Source organism: Pongo abelii, chromosome 11 (assembly GCF_028885655.2).
Source record: "Pongo abelii isolate AG06213 chromosome 11, NHGRI_mPonAbe1-v2.0_pri, whole genome shotgun sequence".
Lineage (NCBI taxonomy): Eukaryota > Metazoa > Chordata > Mammalia > Primates > Hominidae > Pongo > Pongo abelii.
In genome coordinates, this window is record NC_071996.2 from 130,530,958 (window position 1) to 130,550,577 (window position 19,620).

General features: G+C 42.3%; 2 protein-coding genes across 13 annotated transcripts in view; one reads left to right on the forward strand and one right to left on the reverse strand.

Annotated features, from left to right (window-relative positions):
* RHBDD1 (rhomboid domain containing 1) overlaps positions 1-9,512 on the forward strand; it is a 164,332-nt gene extending 154,820 nt beyond the window's left edge. For 8 of the 12 annotated variants that reach the window (XM_063712444.1, XM_054548613.1, XM_063712446.1 and 5 more), the window contains one exon: positions 5,712-9,512. In XM_063712444.1, coding sequence (XP_063568514.1) covers positions 5,712-5,806 — 95 coding nt within the window. In that variant the 3' untranslated portion in view covers positions 5,807-9,512. 12 annotated transcript variants of the gene reach the window in all.
* Positions 9,513-13,019: 3,507 nt separating this feature from the next.
* The window catches only part of COL4A4 (collagen type IV alpha 4 chain), a 155,593-nt gene continuing 148,992 nt past the window's right edge, over positions 13,020-19,620 (reverse strand). The window contains exons 47-48 of the mRNA XM_054549909.2: positions 18,340-18,626; positions 13,020-17,910 (exon numbers count right to left, since the gene is read on the reverse strand). Coding sequence (XP_054405884.1) covers positions 17,647-17,910; positions 18,340-18,626 — 551 coding nt within the window. The 3' untranslated portion in view covers positions 13,020-17,646. The remainder of the gene's footprint in view (positions 17,911-18,339; positions 18,627-19,620) is intronic.

Genomic DNA, 19,620 nt, shown 5'->3' on the forward strand with positions numbered 1-19,620 from the left:
TATTTCAGAATTAGGGAATCTCCACTGTTGCAGTCTTGATTGATTGAAGAGATAGAAATGCGAATGTTTTCTCTCTAAAGTCACATCTAAATATTACCTTTCTCGTAAACCAAAACTGAATTTTCCATTTGTATGAAAGTTATACCATTTTAAGTTAATTTCATACTATTTATAAAGAGAGAATATTATAATTAGTGACTCAAAAAGTAAAGTGTGGTTACTGCCTTTAAGCATCTCCCCTTTTCCAAGAATGTCTTGCTAAATTGTTAGACCTGGGGTCCCTTCCAGGCCTTTTTGGTCTTTGACGATAAATGATTTAACAACCATCCTTTCAGGAGGCGTTTTGGAAGCTTTGCAGTTCATGGAATGCTAATAAAGTAACATTCTTGAAAGAGAGAACATGGGTCCCATGCTGCTGCCCTCATCTGACAATAGAAATCCCAGAGAACACTGGTGATTTATTTAGAGGTTTCCTGGTTTAGAAAAAAAGTGATTGCCTCTTTAGCTCCCTAATTTAAGGGAGAGATACTATGCTATCCTGCAACTTCAGTATAATTTCACTGCATGGCATCGTGCGTTCATCAGATCATGGGCAGGATCTGTGAATACCAGCAAATCAAACATCTCTATTTACACGGATGACGAACAGTAGGGAAAATGGCCATCAACTCATCGTGTTCCTTTTAGCAATTCTTATCTGGACAAAATTGCTTCTCTTCCCTTAGATGTAAAATGCAGAGGCTACTGCATTTTACATAAGGGTAGAGGACTGAACAGTTTTTCATCAAGAACCACAAATCAATAAATTTTATGATCTTACTACTGGTGCTGTAATTGAGGTAAATCATCTTAACACGGGCAGTGTTCCTGAGGTTTTTTGAAGCATGCTCACTGCTTCTTTGAGTAAAATTGAGGGCTGACCTCCATTGACAAGAACACAGAGGCAAGGCTCATAAATACTCATATTCTCTACCAAGTTCTTTGGAGCAGGGCCTTTTCACCCAGGCCTGTAAATGTCCAATGCATGATTTAACTAAGCAGAGAAAAAGAAGATCTTGGCTGGACACTCCAGCTCTGTCAGTCACTCAGAGGCTCCTTCATGTGACAAAAGCGTGCTGCTTAATGAAAGTCACTAATTACCTTTTTATATCTATTTCTCAGAAGACAGATATTTAGTAACTAGCAACTCAACGCTTTGTACAAAACACCGCCAAAGGGTTTGCAAACAATTGAGCACCGTATTTTAAGAAGTCACTGGTTTTGTCATTTTATTTATCTCTTTTTTGAGACAGAGTCTCGCTCTGTTGCCAGGCTGAAGTGCAGTGGCAAGATCTGGGCTCACTGCAATCTCTGCTTCCTGGGTCCAAGCGATTCACCTGCCTCAGCCTCCCAAGTAGCACGGGATTACAGGCCCATGCCACTGCACCCAGCTAATTTTTGTATTTTTAGTAGAGTCGGGGTTTCATCATGTTGGCCCGGATGGTCTCCATCTCCTGACCTGGTGAACCGCTCGCCTCAGCCTCCCAAAGTGCTGAGATTACAGGCACGAGCCACCACACCCAGCCCATTTTGTATATCTCTTATACAGAGTTAGTTAGTGATAGGAACAAGTAGACATTTAGCACATGATTCTTGATGACGTTAGAGATGAACAATCATACCATCCAGTGTTCAGCAGGCATTTACTGTCATGTGGCACTCAGCTAATCATTTTATATGCATCATCTCTTCTAATCCTTCAACAACCCAACAAAGGAGCTACTCAGTATTCCCATTTTATAGATAAGGAAACTAAGACCAAGAGCAAGAGGGTAACCTACTTGCTCAAGGATGCATAGTTAAAAAGCGGAGGAGTTGGGATTTAATCACAGGTTGTCAAACTTCAGAGTCATGGAAAGGACCCTGGAAGTCCCCTTTTTCAGTAGCCTCCTCTCACATATGAGTCAACTGGAGACTGCTGAAATGAAGCATCTTGTGAAGGGTGTCTCCACGAGTCCCAGGCAGAGCTGGGAAACTATCTCCTAAGTCCCTACTAACACTTTTTCCTTTACACTCATGGGGACACCTCCTTCTACCACCCCAAGGAAGCTTGTCCAGATTCTTTCCTGTGTGCTGAACAAATGTGAGTACATATCAGAAACACAAAGATAAGACCTTTCGAGAAAGCCTGCAGAGGATGCTGGAGGTTAAGAAGAGAGGTAGTAGATCATATGACACAAGTGGAAACTATAGAAACAACTTGACACATGAATGCAAAGGTGGGGAAGTAGAAGACAGAGCTTACCTGAGTCTGAGTGGACAGCCAGGAAGCCTTGTGCCGAGTGTGGCTCCAACCCAGAGCACACACACAGTAGTCGGTGTAGGTTAGTGGCTGAATCAACTTTGTGATTCTCTTCGAAATAAGTTTTTATACTTAAAAACATTCTCCCCAGATCAACTCATATTCAAAACAGTGTAGTTTTCAGAGCTGGAAACAAAGCAATTAGGCCATTCTTCAGAGAGTAAGATGGCTTTTGTATCAAAAACACTGAGTTGGAAGGATTTAAAATACCCTTAAGAGCTGGCATGATTACAAATCAGGCATTATTGTGGTTTGGGTTGTTGTATTGTTATACCCAAGGTCTTCTTAGTTCTAGAAAGCTGAACCATGCTAGTAGCCAGTGGAATTTAAGGAGACCCACATGGGAACTTTAGAGTTACGTCTTTGATATCAGCAGAGTCCCACAGAATTGAGAACTTACACTGGAACCTCTTATTTTTCTGTTTTCAGATAGCAGTGAGCTTCCCACATGTCCATATCCATGAAGAAAAGGGACACTGGGTTTGGGCAGGAAGGGCGGGAATGGTGAGAGGTGCAACCCCGAACACTTTCGATGTGAGAACCGATGGCCACGTGGGGAAGTGGGAAGAGACTCAGAAGGTTCGCTGTTCTTCATGCTAGCTTAGTGACCTCAGATATGTCCCTAACACCTTCTGAGCCTCTGTTTCCTCTTCTGCAAAACTGAGATGATTCTATTGGGAGTAAAAGCTAAGTGGAAAAGGGCATCTTGAAAGGGCTTTATAAAGAAGAGTATGATGATTGTTCTTCTCCTGACGTGAGTTTTCTACTTCAGCATGTGGCATTTCTTTGGTTGGCTCAGCCCTGGTTCTCCTCGAATGCCCTGCAAATGGGTCCAAGGCCGTGTGTGCTGGCTGCTCCTTTTGAGAGCTGGACCTCAGGCACCTTCCCAGTCTGCCTCTTCTAATTCCTCCATGCAGTTCCCTTCATGGAAATTATTAATCTGCGGGCTTTTTCTTTTGAAGAAACGCTAAAGAAAACATCAGAGGACTCTGTGTTTCCCTCTGGGAGTCTGAGCAGTCTTTCAGCCTCCATGGGTTTCTGCCCTGTGGCCCGGAGTCAGGGTGCCACGTCGAGCTTGCTTCTGACTCTGCCCTCAGCTAGTTCTAACAGAGTTCCCAGGCCATCTGGAATGAGGTGTCAAGTCCTGGCCTGCACTCACAAGTGCAATTAAGACCAGTCTTTTTAAAAACAACTGTTAAAGGCAAAGGAGAATTTGGATCTCATCATATAAAACAGTTTTAAGCAATCAACTAATGGTGATTTGATTCATGAATATGTAATTTCAAAGCATTTACCATTTTGAACAAAGAGAGATTCCTTTACAAATACATATGGCAAAAACAGTATCCAGGTTTTTAACTTTTAATCTTACAGTATTCATAAAATCTTTATGGTAAAAGTTTTATAAGCCTATATAATATGTTTGAGTATCATCGTTAATGAAAGTTAGCAAATTGGCCTATTTTTCACTGTATCAAAATGACTTGAAGTAGGGATTTATCCAGCAGAAGTGAGTGTGGGGGCTAGGCCTGCCCTGTTTATTTTGGGGTGTTCTAGTCAGGAAGGGTACCGGGGGTTGGGGAGGTGTAATTCTCCCATGCTCTCAACAGGAAAGGAGAATCAGTTATGGGGAAGCATTGGGATCTTCATCAGTAGAGAAGCAAAAATATAAAAAAGGAGTTGACTTTGACTACTTTTTTGAATTTCTCTTTAACAACAGAAACTTCAGCTGTGGATTGAAAAGACGGACTCCGTTTCCCACTGCTTTCTCTAACATCTTTTCACTATGGCTTTAACAGTTGCCATGTCAGCTTATGCATAAATGGACACATCTTTGAAAAGGTGCCACTCTTGTGCAATGAGCAAGAGGGATCTACTGTTTGTTTACTTGCTTTCCCTCCTGGCTTAACTGTGCTTTGCCCACCCTCCCTTCCCAGCCAGGCCAGTGCTGCCAGAACATTTGGGTTCTGCAAATGGGTCCAAGGCCGTGTGTGCTGGCTGCTTCTTTTGAGAGCTGGACTACGGGCACCTTCCCAGTCTGCCTCTTCTAATTCCTCCATGCAGTTCCCTTCATGGGCAATGAGTTGTGTCAGAACCTCACTGGGCAGCGTTGGAAGTCATAAGCAGGTGCTGTTGAGTCAAGTCCATATATTTATTGAACAGCTACTATGTGTTCAGAACTGTCCCAGACGTGGGGGAGAGGGAGATATGTCAGGGGGTCCCCTACCATTTTAGAGCTTATGATCCTGGTAGGAGAGAACAGAGTGGTGCAGAAATGCCTACACATCTGGCAGGATGTGGTGATGATTGAATGAAGACAACCAAATGGAAGGTGCCGAAAGCTGAAGAGTTTGAATTGGGAAGAGTTCTTCCATTGGTTCTATCGGGGCTGACCTAGCATTACAAGAGTGAGTAAGACTTCTGATTGTTGTAGGTGATGGGAGAGAGCCTTTCAGTGCAAATTATCAAGGTTAGCAGAGCTATAGTAGTGAAAAGGTACAGCCTTTTTGGTCCCCATTCTTAGAAGTAAACCTCTACTTACCCATATCTATCAGTGATGCGTCTTCCTGGTTTCCTCATGGGGAATATTGAAGCTCTTTCATTAGCTTTAGGTTGCTGGTTCCTTGAGATCAAGGACTATGTGTTTTTCTCCCTTTAATACTACTCATGATGCCTGGGAGAATGTTTTCTTATGTAGTGATTGAAATTCTTGTATCATTACAAACTGTGTTTTTGGTAAGTTTGCATCCCCAAGAAACTCTTTTCAGTAACGATTTCCACAGTCCTTCATATGATCTTGAAATATGATGCCTACATCTTTGTTTACCTACCCAGGTATTGATCAGTATGGTAACTCTGCCCCAGTGGTTGCTTGTGTGTTTCAATCACGCATGATTATGATTGGCCACATTGGGGCAGGAGGCAGCACGTTAGAGGGAAGAAAAGGAGCACCCAAAGGCTGATCAGAAGAAGCCAAACCAGCCTAGTTGGTGGGGAAGTTAGTAAAGGTGGTAACAAGTTATATATGGGCATTAAAAAAAAAAAACAAGACAATAAGCCCTTGAGATACTATGTAAGCCTAAATGATGCAAATTATGGAACATGATGGAAGGAAAAATACAAGTGGGAAGATTATCAAGAAGCCTCAAAATGAGTCAAATAAGATTCATGGCTGAACCACTCCAAAAATATTTACTTGATGTTGAAATTTAGTACTGACAGCTGAAGTTGAAAAATCTTTGTTATATTTCTGTTTTGTGTTAAAATAAAGATGACACCCAAGCTATCACTTTGTTCCCTTGGAATCCTAGGGTACACATGCCTTGTCACATCAGAATGATTGATTTTTCCTTTGGCTTTCTCACTACAGGACATACCAGAAACAGCCCACCACCCTACGGGTTTCATCTCTCACCAGAAGAAGAAATGAGGAGACAGCGGCTTCACAGATTCGATAGCCAGTGAGGTGGCGTCTTGGGAAGACATGGCCTATTCGTGTAATTATTGCCCATTTGGCTCATTCCCCAAGCCCCTAATTCATTTTAATTCATTTTAAACAAAAGCAGAGTACACCGGTATTGCTCCAGATCGCTCACATCGCCTGGGACGGTCCCATGGCCCCTATGAGTCAACTCGCAGCTTGCAGGGAGTGGGCCTTCTCCTGGCCTTGTTCTTGCTCATAAACAGGTCACTTCCTCCAGGAAGGGACCAGTTTCCACTCTCCTTTCTCTCACTGCTGACTCAGCGACGCCTCTGCCTCGGTCTGCTTTTGAAGACTGTGACCTTCACCAGGAGGTTTTACTTACACCAGTCGGGAAGATTAGTCCCTCATTCTGCCTGGAGTGCCCCGTGTTTGACTTGGCAGTGAGTGTGGAGCCATCCCCGCGTCCTCCTGGCGCATTGCCACTGCGGCTGTCCAGGAACAGGATGTGGCTGCCTTGGCCGAATGTTGTCCTACTCTCCCCAACCCCGGCGCCTCGGCTCCTCAGCTCCTCAGCTCCTCAGGCCCCTGCGTCTGACTGGTGTTTGCAGGGCTTTCGCTCTGCTCTGGTATTGCTCTGCCTTTATAGAAAGTCTTATTGAAGAAGTGTAAGAAAGACCTAAGGTGGGGAAGACTCCTACACACACCATTAGTATCAGTGACACCAGCAATGTGGGTTCCCAGCCCCTTCCCAGTGGCAGCTTGTGTGCCCAGGAGATAGGACGTCATTTAACGCATTAGCAAAGTAGCAGCAGATGCCACAGAGTAGAGCGAAGGCATTTGGTGGATCGGTCACTAGAGATCTATCTTGCAGAAAGTATGTTTTTCCTCATAAAAGTGCCTCTTAATTGGCCATTGTACCAGCCACTTGTCGTAGCCAAATGTCCAAAACACGCCCTTGGGCCCCGCCACGTTACAATCCACAGATTGTCTGTCTGAGTCGTTTAAGGCATTTCCTGGTGCTTGTGTTCCATGAGTAAAAGGACAAAGTCAGAAGATCACTGATGTCTTACTGTCAACAGAGATATTTTAAAAGAGAGAAGCAGGAAAAGATCTTCCTTTTTTGATCTACAATTTATATAGTTTTCTGATTATGCACATAATAGATATGCCTTCCAGATGCATAAGGCAAACATCTGGAAAGAAATATACCCAAATGTTAGCAGGGTTTATCTTTGGGAGTGGAGTACATGGGATTTTGCTTTCTTCATTTTTATAATTTTATATTACTGTCTTGGAAGATGTGTTTATGTGTGTGTGTTACTTTTACAGTCAGGAAAACATATATAATAAGAAATATATAGTCAAGAAAACAGACTTAAAAATGAATACTGTGTGTCCATGGAGAAAATTCACAATATAAACAGAAATACAAATAAATACATACACAATTTTAAAGTCACCTGTAGCCCTACCCTTAGAGGTACCCAGGGTTCACATTTTGGTGGTATTGTCTTCTCAATTTTTCTTTTGATACATTCAGCAAATTTGGAGCATATTGACTATGGAGTTTTGTATCCAAATCCAATTTGATTTTACCTGGAAGAGGCCTTGACACCTGCATGGAAATGAGCTAAGAAAACCACTGGAGCCTTGGGAGCTCTTTGGCCTCCTGGCTGGCCCAGTAATATCTGAGCTCCTTTGGTTAATTTATAATTGATGTAAAACTACATCTTCTTTATAATATAAATTGTACCTGTGAGTCTAGAAGCTTTAAATGTGTTTAAATTAAAATATTCAAGCTAAATGTTACTGCTCTCTCCCAAATTCTGTAAGTTTGACTCCCATTACCCCAATTAGAAGTAACTTCTTTCTTTCATGCCACTTTTATAGCATTTGGTAATTCTGCTATAACACTTATATCTTGCCCCTATTATTAACTGTGCACAGCTACACAAAGGTGTGCCTTCTACGTGGGAGCATGGATTGTGAATGACTCTGTAATGAGGCCTGAGTCTTAGTTATCTTTCCACTCACTCCTCATCTCCCCTTTCCAACCCCAAAGCTCACGATAGGGGCTCATTAAATGTCAGTGTTTCACCAAAGCATTTTTTCCATTGTATTAAGAGTCCAGTCACTGTATATGGAAGTACTTTATTTTTTTTTTATATATATCACTTGAGTCCACTAGTAGTACTTCCTTGCTCTGTTTGACTTGTCAGATACAAAGACACAGGATTAGATTTTGGGTGGTAAAATTGTGATACGCATGGCTGTTTATGAAGTGGAACATCTTAGTGATGTGAGAAAGGTCATTTTAGTTATAAATGTAAACCAATTACTTTAGCACAACAATAAAGATGTTCTGGAAATTATTATAATTATTTTAGTTAACAGACTTGCCTGTAACAACTGCTTATTGTTTGGAATGTCCACTTTATTTTATTTTCCTCTACAATAAGGAATCCCTAAAGTTATGCCAACAAACTGGAATTGGATTGAGAAAGACAAAGGCAAGTGAGCCAAGTGTATTAGACTAATTATCTCTAGTAGGGAATAAGCACTTAGAGCTAATTTTTTAATTTGGTTTATTTACTAGTAGCTCCCTGATTGTCTGTTAAGCCCCTGGTTCCCACAGTTTGGTGTGGTCAGTCAACTTAAGAGACCTCTTAATGCAGAATCTTTACTTGGTTCTGAAGAGGAGGCAGTCGTTAAAATTGCTTCCTCTTAATGACTCTGAATGTATTGCCTGTGATTCCAAAGTTGTACATAATTGTTCAGACCTCCTCCATCCTTTTAAATTGCCTGCTGCAGTAAATAACTAGTCTGAGTAGAACTAGAGCCTGTCTACCTATTTGGCACATGTTCTGCTGCCTGGGGAGTAAGCAAGCTAAAGGGATGAGAAAGACCACCTCCCCCTACCCTGGAAATTGCACTGCAAGGCAGGGTGAGAATGGGGTAGCTGGCAGACCTGGCCTCCTTGTTCCCAGTCTTAGTTTTTCTTGAGAGATTCAGTATTCAGTAAAGAACAGTATTCAATTAGTCAAAAAATATATATATTACTTCTTCCTTTCCCTTCCCATGAATCATTGCAGTCATTCCCTAAGTTTCTTCTCTTTTTTTTTTCATGGCTGCTAGTATTTTATTTTAGACTCACAGACTCTCAGCTTAGAGAGTCTCAATATCTCAATTATTTGCTCTGTTCAATACTTACAATACCTCCTCTCTCAATTCTACATAACTCCAGCTTAATCTTCCAAAATTCACTTTCATGATGCCACTCAGCATCTCAAATACCTTTCACTGGCTCTCTGCTGCCAAAGGATAAAGGTCAAAGTCATTAGCCTCAACAGTGGGCTCCAACCAGCCTTTGGACCTCAGCCCCATTTATCCATCACAGAGGCTGGTAACTAGTCTCACTGCTCAGGCTGTGAGTGTTCCTGATCTTGTGACATTCTGTGCTGTGCTTTTACATGGAACAGCTCTTTCCTCTCTCTTGGCCCATTCAGATCCTCCTCATCCAGCCCCCATCTGAATCCTGTAACAGACACAACCACATCTACACAGTTTCCACATACCACTTGGAATTGCTGGTTATGCTGCAATGAGAGAATGTCTTTGTCTTTAAATTGTAAGCTTCATGAGGGCAGGGACCATCTGTTTCTCTGTCTCTCCTCACAGTGCCTTGAGCAGTGCGTTGTCTGGAATGTCAGAACCAATAAATACTTGTGGATTGAAACAAAAAGAGAAGCTCGTTTATACTGTCACCAGTGGCGCACATAAACACTAGTGCCTGGTGCTTACTGATATCATTGTAGGTCTTTTTTTTCCCCTTGAATCACATCAAGGAAAGAACAGTGGAAAGCATTTGCTGGTAGAGATAGAGACTTCGGGGCCTTTGTCAGTCTTAAGACATGTCCCACTGCATCGAATGCTGTGACCTGGTATACAAAGCTCAAGATTCCCACAGCAAGAAGTGTCACTAAGGAGTCCCTGTGAATAGTACCGAATCTGGCCATGTGCTTTTTACAGGTCTGCATTGGATGTGTTTGTGCTAACATTTTTTCTTTCTGTGGTGTTTAGGGGCAGAGAGAGAATGATCTTGACATCTCGATCAGATGACAGATGAATTGGCAGATTGAGATATATGATTTATACTTTAGAAAAACTAAAATATTGCTAATATAATAGAAATCATTAAATTTGGTCATAATACGTATTTCTGCTTGGGAAGAGAGTAGTGTCATAAAATCAATGGCATCATGTGGCTTAAAGAGACTCTTGGAATCTGGGACACACACAAGCAAAACCCTAGAAACAACACTTCTGCTATGTGGCTCTCTGGATGCGAAACTGGATCCCTTCTCTAAGTAAGTATTTTGAAAAACACTGCTCAGCCACCTCCAGTGAGGGTTTCTGCCAGGAAGTTGTGAAATTACTGTTTCTTTCTCTCACTCTATTTCCCCCTTAGATAACTTGTTTAGTGCCTGGATGAAAATTCTAAAAAGAAAAATCAAACGAAAGTTTGTAACTTTAGAGATTCATGATATTTATTTGAGATTCTTGCAAGTTATTGCCTGCCTCTGACCTTGAGATGCTGTCTCTTTACAAGATCCTCTCCCTCAACAATTTAAATCTATCTTGCATATCCTTAGTAGCAGATAATTATTAATGCAATTGAACAAGGTCTTCAGACTCGTTATAGAGGAGCACCAAGGCCAACCTCTCTGCTCTTCAGGGTGTGCACCCAGGGCCCACAGCACCTGGGAGCTTCTACAAATTCAGACTCCTGCTCCCCAGACCAAATGATCAGAATCTACATTTTAACAGGTCCCCTGTGGTTTATAGGCACCAAAGTACTTCTCAAATTTCAGTGCGCACAAGTGCATTTTACACCACTTATTGCATGTAAAGTGGACTGACTGCTTGGGGACCAGAAGAACATTTTACTCCTCATTATACAATTTTCCCTACTTTTATCAAACATAAAAATGATTACAGGTTGAGAATTTCATCTGTGGCTGATAAAATTATAACCACTAAGTATATAATCACTGAGGATGCAAGCTACCCCCTAGAGATAATGTATGAAGGAATTGCCTTGCTGGCAAATGGGAGAACAAAAATGACTAAGTTGGCTGGTGCTGCAGTGACTGAGCATCAAGTAAGGGCCTTCAGATCCTCCTTTCTCCAGCTCAGAGCAGTTGCCCTAAATGACTGACCTTGGGTTTCTAGGGGCTCCAGAGGTGATATGGTTTGGCTGTGTCCCCACCCAAATCTCATCTTGAATTCCCACGTGTCACGGGAGGGACTCGGTGGGAGGTCATGGAATCTTGGGGGCAGGTCTTTCCTGGCTGTTCTTGTGACAGTGAATACGTCTCACGAGATCTGATGGTTTTGAAAAGGGGAGCTTCCCTGCACAAGCTCTCTTCTCTTGTCAGCCACCATGTGAGACGTGCCTTTCACCTTCGCCATGATTGTGAGGCCTCCCCAGGCACATAGAATTGTAAGTCCAATAAACCTCTTTCTTTTGTAAATTGCCCAGTCTCAGGTATGAAAATTTATCAGCAGCATGAAAATGGACTAATACAGGAGACATGGCTGGTTTTCATTTCTTCTCTTTTTTTTCGTTTTCTTTTTTTTTTTTTTTTTTTTTTTGAGACAGAGTCTCACTCTGTTGCCCAGGCTGTAGTGCATTGGTGCGATCTTGGCTCACTGCAAACTCCACCTCCTGGGTTCATGCCATTCTCCTGCCTCAGCCTCCCAAGTAGCTGGGACTACAGGTGCCTGCCACCTCGCCTGGCTAATTTTTTGTATTTTTAGTAGAGACAGGGTTTCACCATGTTAGCCAGGATGGTCTCCATCTCCTGACCTCATGATCTGCCCACCTCGGACATGGCTGATTTTCAGTTGACCCTGAGATATAGGCCTGTGGGATTCCCCCAAAATAGCTCTGTCCTCATGGGTTCCTCACCCCCTTCTTCCAGAACAGCTTGAGACAGTCTCCAAGCTGAGCTGGATGGGCTACCTTAGAACCCGTAAAACAAGGGGCTTTGCAGTGACAGAAGCAATCCAGGACACCTCTATGTGAGACCCTCTATTTTCTAACCAATTCACAAATGGGGAAAGCCGCTGGGAGGTAATGGAGTAACGGATAAAAGTATTATCTGTAGAACAGACAGACGAGGGTTTGGATTCTACTAGATGGTGACTGTATGACCTTAAAAAAGTTACTTATTCTCTCTAAAGCTCAGTTTTTGTCTGCAAAATAGGACCGCTGTAGGGTTGAGAGGAAGCATATGTAGCAGAGCCAATACTGCTGCTGTCACATAGTAGATGGTCAGGGAATGTTTGTTACTTGAGTACCCTTATTTCTCTATCAGGTAAAAGGCTGGCCCAAATACCAATGAAGTTCCTTTCTACTTAAAAGTAAGTAAGTCCAAGGCTGGGTGCAGTGGCTCGTGCCTGTAATCCCAATGCTTTGGAAGGCTGAGGCAGGAGGATGATTTGAAGCCAAGAGTTTAAGACTAGCCTGGGCAACAGAGCAGGACCCTGCTTCTATAAAAGTTAAAAATTAACCAGGCACAGTAGCACATGCTTGTAGCCCACCTACTGGGGAGGGTGAGGCAGGAGGATCACGTGAGCCTGCGAGGTCAAGGCTCCAGTGAGCCATGATTGTACCACTGCACTCCAGCCTGGGCAACAGAGCAAGACCCTGTCTCAAAAAAAAAAAAAAAAAAAGTCCACAAGGCAGTTATTGAATAGCTGCACTCCACCTATCCCCATGTTTGGCTATAAAGAGAAATGTAATCAATACCTAATTCCTGACTTCAAGTCACCGTGGTTAAAAGTAACAATATCTTTGGTTTCATAAATCTCTTCGTAGTTGACTTTCACACCTTGAATCCTCCCAACAATGCTGTGAAGCAGGTGGTCTTTTATTCTCACTCAACTAATGAGACAGCTGAGGCCAAGAGGGTGTAAGCCCCATGCCCACTGACTACTGCCCAAGCAGCTCCCCCGGGGTTGATACAGACCTTCCCCCTGAGGCGTGCTTTCATCTCTCTTCTGTGCCCCATCACTGTGCATAGAACAGTGTTTCCAAGAGCCTCCGAATCCCATCCTTTCCAGCCTACACTCTTCCCTTCTGCAGTTCACACTTCCACAAGTATGAGCCACATTACAGTGTAAGCTAGAAAAAAAAAATGTAAACCCACATTAGCTTGAAAGAAAATAAATGCACCAGATAAAACACAGTTGTTTTTGGAAGTCATCACAGAATTTTATATATAATGAACCATATTATAAATCATAATACAACAAAGATTTAAGTGCCAATGGCAGACCAGGCATCTTGCAAAAGTTACATGCTGATAGTCTTTAACTTTACAACCAGAGGTTAGAGAAAGAGATGCAATTTATTAGACACATTTCACATTTTTCCCATGAATCATTAAATATTTAAGCACCATAAAATTCAAGCATTTCACATGGATGTGGCAGCCAGCCTTGGTGGTTTAAAATGCATTATGCAGAGTTTCTAGCAGATAATAACAGTGACAATTGCAGAGTACTGATTTTTAATGTCAATTGTTTGTTCCCTGCAGAACTTACTGATAATGTCCCTGCGGGAAATTGTGATATTTTCTGTGCTACAGTAACTTTGAGGATTGAAATGAAACAGCATTCCCAATGACATTAAGAATTGGCCACATATAAATAATTCTAATCAGTAATTTATATACCCTGTGAGAATCATAATTCTGTGTAAAAAAAAAAAAAACCAAGAAATATTTTTCATATTAGTTTATTTTAAATACAAAATGTGACCATAGTAAGTGTATAATGATGGGTATGCTAGACAGGTAATCTAACTTAATTTTCAATGCAAGAGTAGCTGTTGTGTCCCACCGTATTAATGAGGGAAATGAAGCTAAGAAAGTTGGCAAAACTCACCCAGGATAACAAGCTGAAAAATGACTAAGCCAGATTTCAAACCTGGGTTCGACCAACTCTCAAGTCCTCTTCTTTCCGCTATTCTTGCAGCCATACCAAGTAAAAATAACAATTATCAGATTATTCCAGTGAGCTGATAGAAACACAGATCTAATATAATTTCCTGGAACACACTGAATGGTTTGCTTTACTATAATCTACACGAGGTTCAAAATAAGATGATAAAGCCCAATTGTAGTGCACCATTCCATTGACTATTTTTCGGAGCACCAATAACATGTATACAAACGTTTAGCAAAGATTTTATGCTAGGAAGCTCTTAAATCCTGAGGGAATACAGATTACAGCATAAGGTAAGTCATGTCACATTTTATTGAAGGGTCTTCTCAGTCGGATCTCTCAAATCTCATTTCTGAAATTTCTGTTTATAGAAAAAACAAAAATCTATTTTTGGAGGGGTGTGATTTGAAAGCTTATCAATTGGCTTTCTGGCAATAATTATAACGAGAATGTGGGTATACAGATATGTTGAATATTAAAATATTCTGAAGTAGGAAATGGTTTATACTTGTAACCATCTTGCTGATGAAGACCTTATATGCAGAGCTGAACACCTAATGCCTAATGATGTTTATGGAATTTTCATTGAAAAAAAAGAATTGGCAGTAATGCGTTCAACTCTGTGCTAGGCATTAGGCATACAAAAACGAGTCAAGCATGGTCCCTGCCCTCAAGGGGCTTGCATTTTGGCAATGGAATGAAGGAAGTGCATTGAGACGTTAAAGAAGCAATGGGGAACGGAGAAAATGAGGACAGCCCCATGCACTGCACAAGAGCAGCAGAAGGGAGCCTAAGTTCCCCCCAGTGAATTCACCTCCCACACAGGGTAAACTGACCCCAGGGAGGACATCACTGGTGAAGCAGGAGCAAAGTCGAAGAGGTGCTGGGAGTGTCTGCAGAGCTGCACACAGTTCATCGTTGACAGGAAATACTCCTAGAGGGAACCCTCGAACAGTCCCCACTGGACCTTTCACCTCATAGGAAGTCATTTGGACTTCATGGGCAGCAGAGTCATAGAAGGATTCTAATCCAGAGGGTGACAAAATCAAGTTTGGGTGGATCTTAGATGGCAACTAGGATTTGAAACTAAGGCACCAGCTGGGAGATGTCTACTGCAAGGGTGGAGGTGGAAGACAAAGGCTGTGTGAGACGGGCACAGGGCTAAAGAGGAGGTAGCCATCCAAAGCAGCGATGACTCAGCCTTCAATGTTGGGAGTGTGAGAGCAGAACGAAAGGGCCACTCATAGCATGGAAACCTGCCTGGATGAATGGGCTCCACTCACTGAGAATCAGAACCCAGAAGTAAGCATCCCAGATTTCTAGCACGGGCACAGAACGGTTCCCATTAGGGCAATCTAGGCACGTTCCAGTCTACAAGGTTGGTGGGGAGACAGGGAGAGGAGGGTTTGATAAGGATCATCTCCAATAATGGGTTAGGAGAACAACTTAAAAGCTTTGTTCATCACCTCCACAGAGAAAGGGTAATTGAAGGCACATTGATATATAACCAGGTGAAGAAAATAATGGTTTAAGATAACAGGGTCTTCTATTCCAAGAAGTTATTTTTCCTATTTTTCTGCCCTTTTGATCCTTTAAAATACTTTTGTAAAATTAGAGGGCAGTGTTAATGCTGCATTTAGAGACAGCTCTTGTAATACTAACATTTTGAACAGTCTGATACCTTCCCAAGCTCACTGTGGAGTAAACTGTCTACATAATTTAGCCTGTGTTTGTGTGGGTTTTTTTTTTCACTTATTTATTAACTTATGAAGATAATATTCTAATACCAACATTAAAGTGTTTAAAATAATTAGCAAGCAAGATACGTTTCTGATGTTCCATTTGTCACCCTTACCTCTTCCCAGAAAATGTTCTCAGGCCAAGTTCAAGATGAACAAGTTGAACTTTTAGGAGGGTTGACTTTTGGTAATAGATAAAGCTTTTTTGGAAGGAGAAAGGTAATCACAAATAAGATTGAAATTGGCTTAAGTTTTAGGTGCACAAAAATATTCAACATGCCAGAGCATGGTTTAAAAAATATCAAATGGGTCAAATGAACTAGGAAATATTCTGCTACATCAAGAAAATATTTCATCTTAAAATACACATTTTTCTTTTTACCAGAAAATACTCCTCTTAAAATAAATTGCCACCCCGGGGGCAGCCCACAGCAAAACTCATTTGAAATGTGTTCTGCATATAAGAGCTCGTTACAAATCAAAGTTTGGCAAGGAAAACATTTCTTATAAACAAAATTTTAATTGAGTTTTTCTTCTCAATTATTTTTAAGTGCATGGAAACTAAGCACTAAAATGAGTGTCACGCTCATGAGAAATTTCTTTAGTTTTCTCTAAAATGCCTTTTTCTTTTAGATGAGGAAGGTGAGTTTCCTAAAAATTTTTTCCAACAAATCTTTTAAATTTAGGATTAGATCACCAAATTCCTAGCAAAATAGAAAAAGGGATCTTCTTTTGCTTTACAGAAAAAATACTCATTATAAATGGACACATATTCTAAACTTTTATAGAAAATACTAATGCCAAATGTCAAACTGTTGCCTTGGTACAAGACTGATATAAAATATAAGAATGTCTTTAAAACTGGCAAAATGGGATGATCCTGTAACAGCCAACCACGGGAGCATAAAATTCGAATTATAAATTGTCTTTGTTTCGTTTAAAGATAGTGCCATGTCCTCCTGATGGGGTAACCCTGACTTAAATGAATCTTCTTACCTAAGTTTAATTAAGTCGGCCCTTAATTTTCTCCCAAGTGCATAATGATAGCTCTGTCATGTCCCCGTGTGAGCTGCCATTATGTGTGTGGAGCAAAGTGTCAGTTGTGAGTGCAAGAAGCTGTGCAGGCTCTCCTGGGGAGGGGAGTGAGATGCTTTGTATGAAGCGCGTGCCTGCCTGAGTGAGCCCCATGTAGCGCCAGTCCCGTTAGCACGCACGCACCGGTGACACGCCGGACCCCCGACTGGGGAAAAGCAGTCTGTCTGGAAGTTCACTGCAACGGGGAGTCAATTTTTGTGAATAACTACCTTAATATTCACTAATAGCTTTTAGGCTCCTAATCTCTTATTGAATTTTTTTTTTCCATAATTGCTACTTTTCAAAAGGGTTGCCAAAGTAGGCATTTCTATTCTGTGAAAAATGCAGAAGAGAACATAATGTTTTATATTCATCTGTGATGTGTTTATGCTAATGTCGCATCTCTGGAATACAGCGACTGTGGGCCTTCCTGCCATCATGATTCATTCTCCTTTGAAATGAACTGTTAACACTGGCAGTGTGAATTTTTTTTTTCTTCTTTAAAAAAAAATCTCTTTGGGTCATGGTTTTAGCATTATTTAAAGTATATGGAAAAATAGATTACAGAGGAAATCATTTTGAAATGTTGAAAATCTCTGCTTTCTAGTTTCATTCATTGACCTGTTTATTTTTTCCTGTAAAATCCATCCAGAAGCCCACTGTATTATAGAGTAATTGACTTCAATTGTTTGAGATACTGTTAACCCATGAATGAAGTTTTCAGTAATGTAATTTGTAATCTGGCCTTTATCATCTACTTGCCTTTCTGAGAATTAGCATATTTTTAAATAAAGCCAGTTCTTCCATCATCCTCAGTAAAATAAGAGTACCTAGGTTCCATCTAGATTGGGAGGTCCAAACAAATCCATCCGTGCAGCATTTGCTTAATGTGTAAGGAACCAGAGGACTCTGGGAATAACCACGACAAAACAGAAGGAACCACTGAAAAGGAGTCCAAAATGAGCACCATGACGTACGTCTCCTTAGCACAGTCTAGGAAGTCTTAGACCCCTAGGAAGTTTCTCATGGCCACGTGTTAGTGAATTTCGCACTCTCTAGCTATACTTCACACAGACCTGGCACCGGCTGATTTTCTGGCGTTGGGCCTGGCTTTCTTTTAAGGTGTCTGGTGCTGGAGCAGAGGAAAACTGCAAGTCTGCTTTCACTGTTGTGAGCCAGAAGCTATACTTATTTGCAAAAAAGTGGCAAGTTCCCTGCCGGCCTTGGCATTCAAGCAATGGTGCTGCTCTGAAATCTTCCAGGCAGCTGCCAGGTGACATGAGGGCCTGCCCTCCTCCTTGGTCCCCAGCTCCTGTGTGCTACCCAGAAAACAAGAGAGAATTAGGGCTCAGACACACACAGACAACCCCAGACCCAATCAGGGACACGCCCAGGTTTGGGTCTGATCTTAACATTTTTCCTTAGATTATTCCATAAAGAACAAAATACAAGCGCTGAAAAGGAGTAGTAGTCAGCATGGTGAGTATGCACACAAATTGGCTCCAGTTTCACCGATGGCTGAAGCAAATTCATCTTCTAAATTCTACCAGTGTGATCAAAATCAATCACAAGTGTTTTTAAAAGATAATGGCCCTGCAACCCAACAGGCTATGGTTTGCTACAGCCCCCGTGACCTTATGTCCTAAGTGCAGAGTGCTCAGAATTACTGTCCAATCCAGAGAGAAATGGCAGGAGAAGGTGTTAGGAAATGGTGAATAAGCCAGGGTTTTCAAGGGCACGGGACTCACCATCAGGAATGAATACCCGATCCAGAGGCTCCTCCAGGTCTGCGGACATGGGGGGATGGACTGGTCCTGGCTGTGCACCGCCACCGCCTGGGCCGGGGACTCGCATACCACACAGCGGCTGACATAGGGGCGGATCGCCTCTTCAGAGAGTGGCATCATGGGGAGGGGCGCAGCACTGGCCAGCCAGTAGGATCTGTCGTTTCTCTGGGCATAGTGGCACACCTGGTGGATGTTGCAGTAGGCAAAGGGCAGTGTGCTAAACACGGGAAGGCAAGAACCTGCCAGACCTTGGGAGGGAAGAAGAGACAGCTGGTGTCCAAGTACCCCATGTAGGTGTTCCCAGACCCTTCCTTCCTCCATCTGGCCTTTGCAGATATGTGTTCTGGAATCTGGAGGCCCTCACCAAAGCCTACTTCTGTGATGGGGAAGCCATTTCTGACATCTCCCTGGTCCTGCGGGCCAGCCCTCATCCTTTCATCCCTTACTCATGAGCCAAGCAGGGGGCCAGGTGCTGGAGGTGGGCGCTGAGCACATCTCTGTGTTCTGGAAGCTCATGGCCTAGCGGGGAACTGGAGGAGCAAACAAGCAATGAAACTACAGCACAACAAGCCCTAAGAATGAGAAGTGTGGGGTTCCAGGACCTCAAGGAAGGATAACTGGAATATGTGATTTTAAGTTAGGACTTGAAATATGAAGAGGATTTAGCCAGGCTTGGAGATGGTGGTAGCGACTACTCAAAAGAGAGATATAGCATCAGAGGGGGTTGGAGATAAGGGATCGTGGAGCTCAAAGAACTCAGACATGTTCAGTGCAGGGACTGTGAGGAGAGGGTGTCTGTATTGTCTGTCTCAGGGGTGTCCAGTGATAAATCAGACCATTGGATGTGGCCTTTGTCAATCTCATTAAGGAGTTTGGACTTTATCCCAAGAGTTCTGCAGAGTTTTAAGATGTGTGCTCTGGTTAGACCAAGGGGGCAGAAGCAAGACTGATGGTACAAAGACCAGGCAGGAAAGAAATTGATGACAGAGGGAGAGGAGGAGAGAAGGAAACAGATTCCGGATATTAAACATCACTTCCTCCTTTCTCCTGTGCTCAAAGAAACTAGCCCCTTGTGATGGGAAAGGCCATAGCCAAACCCAAGGGAGAAATGCAGGGGATGTACAAGTAGTTGCCAACCCAGACTTGTACTCTTTGACTACCCTTTTTAACAGCTGGGGTCACTGCCTAGTGAGAGCAATGGCAAGCACCTCACCGTCAACTGTCCCCTCCTGCACCTTCCAT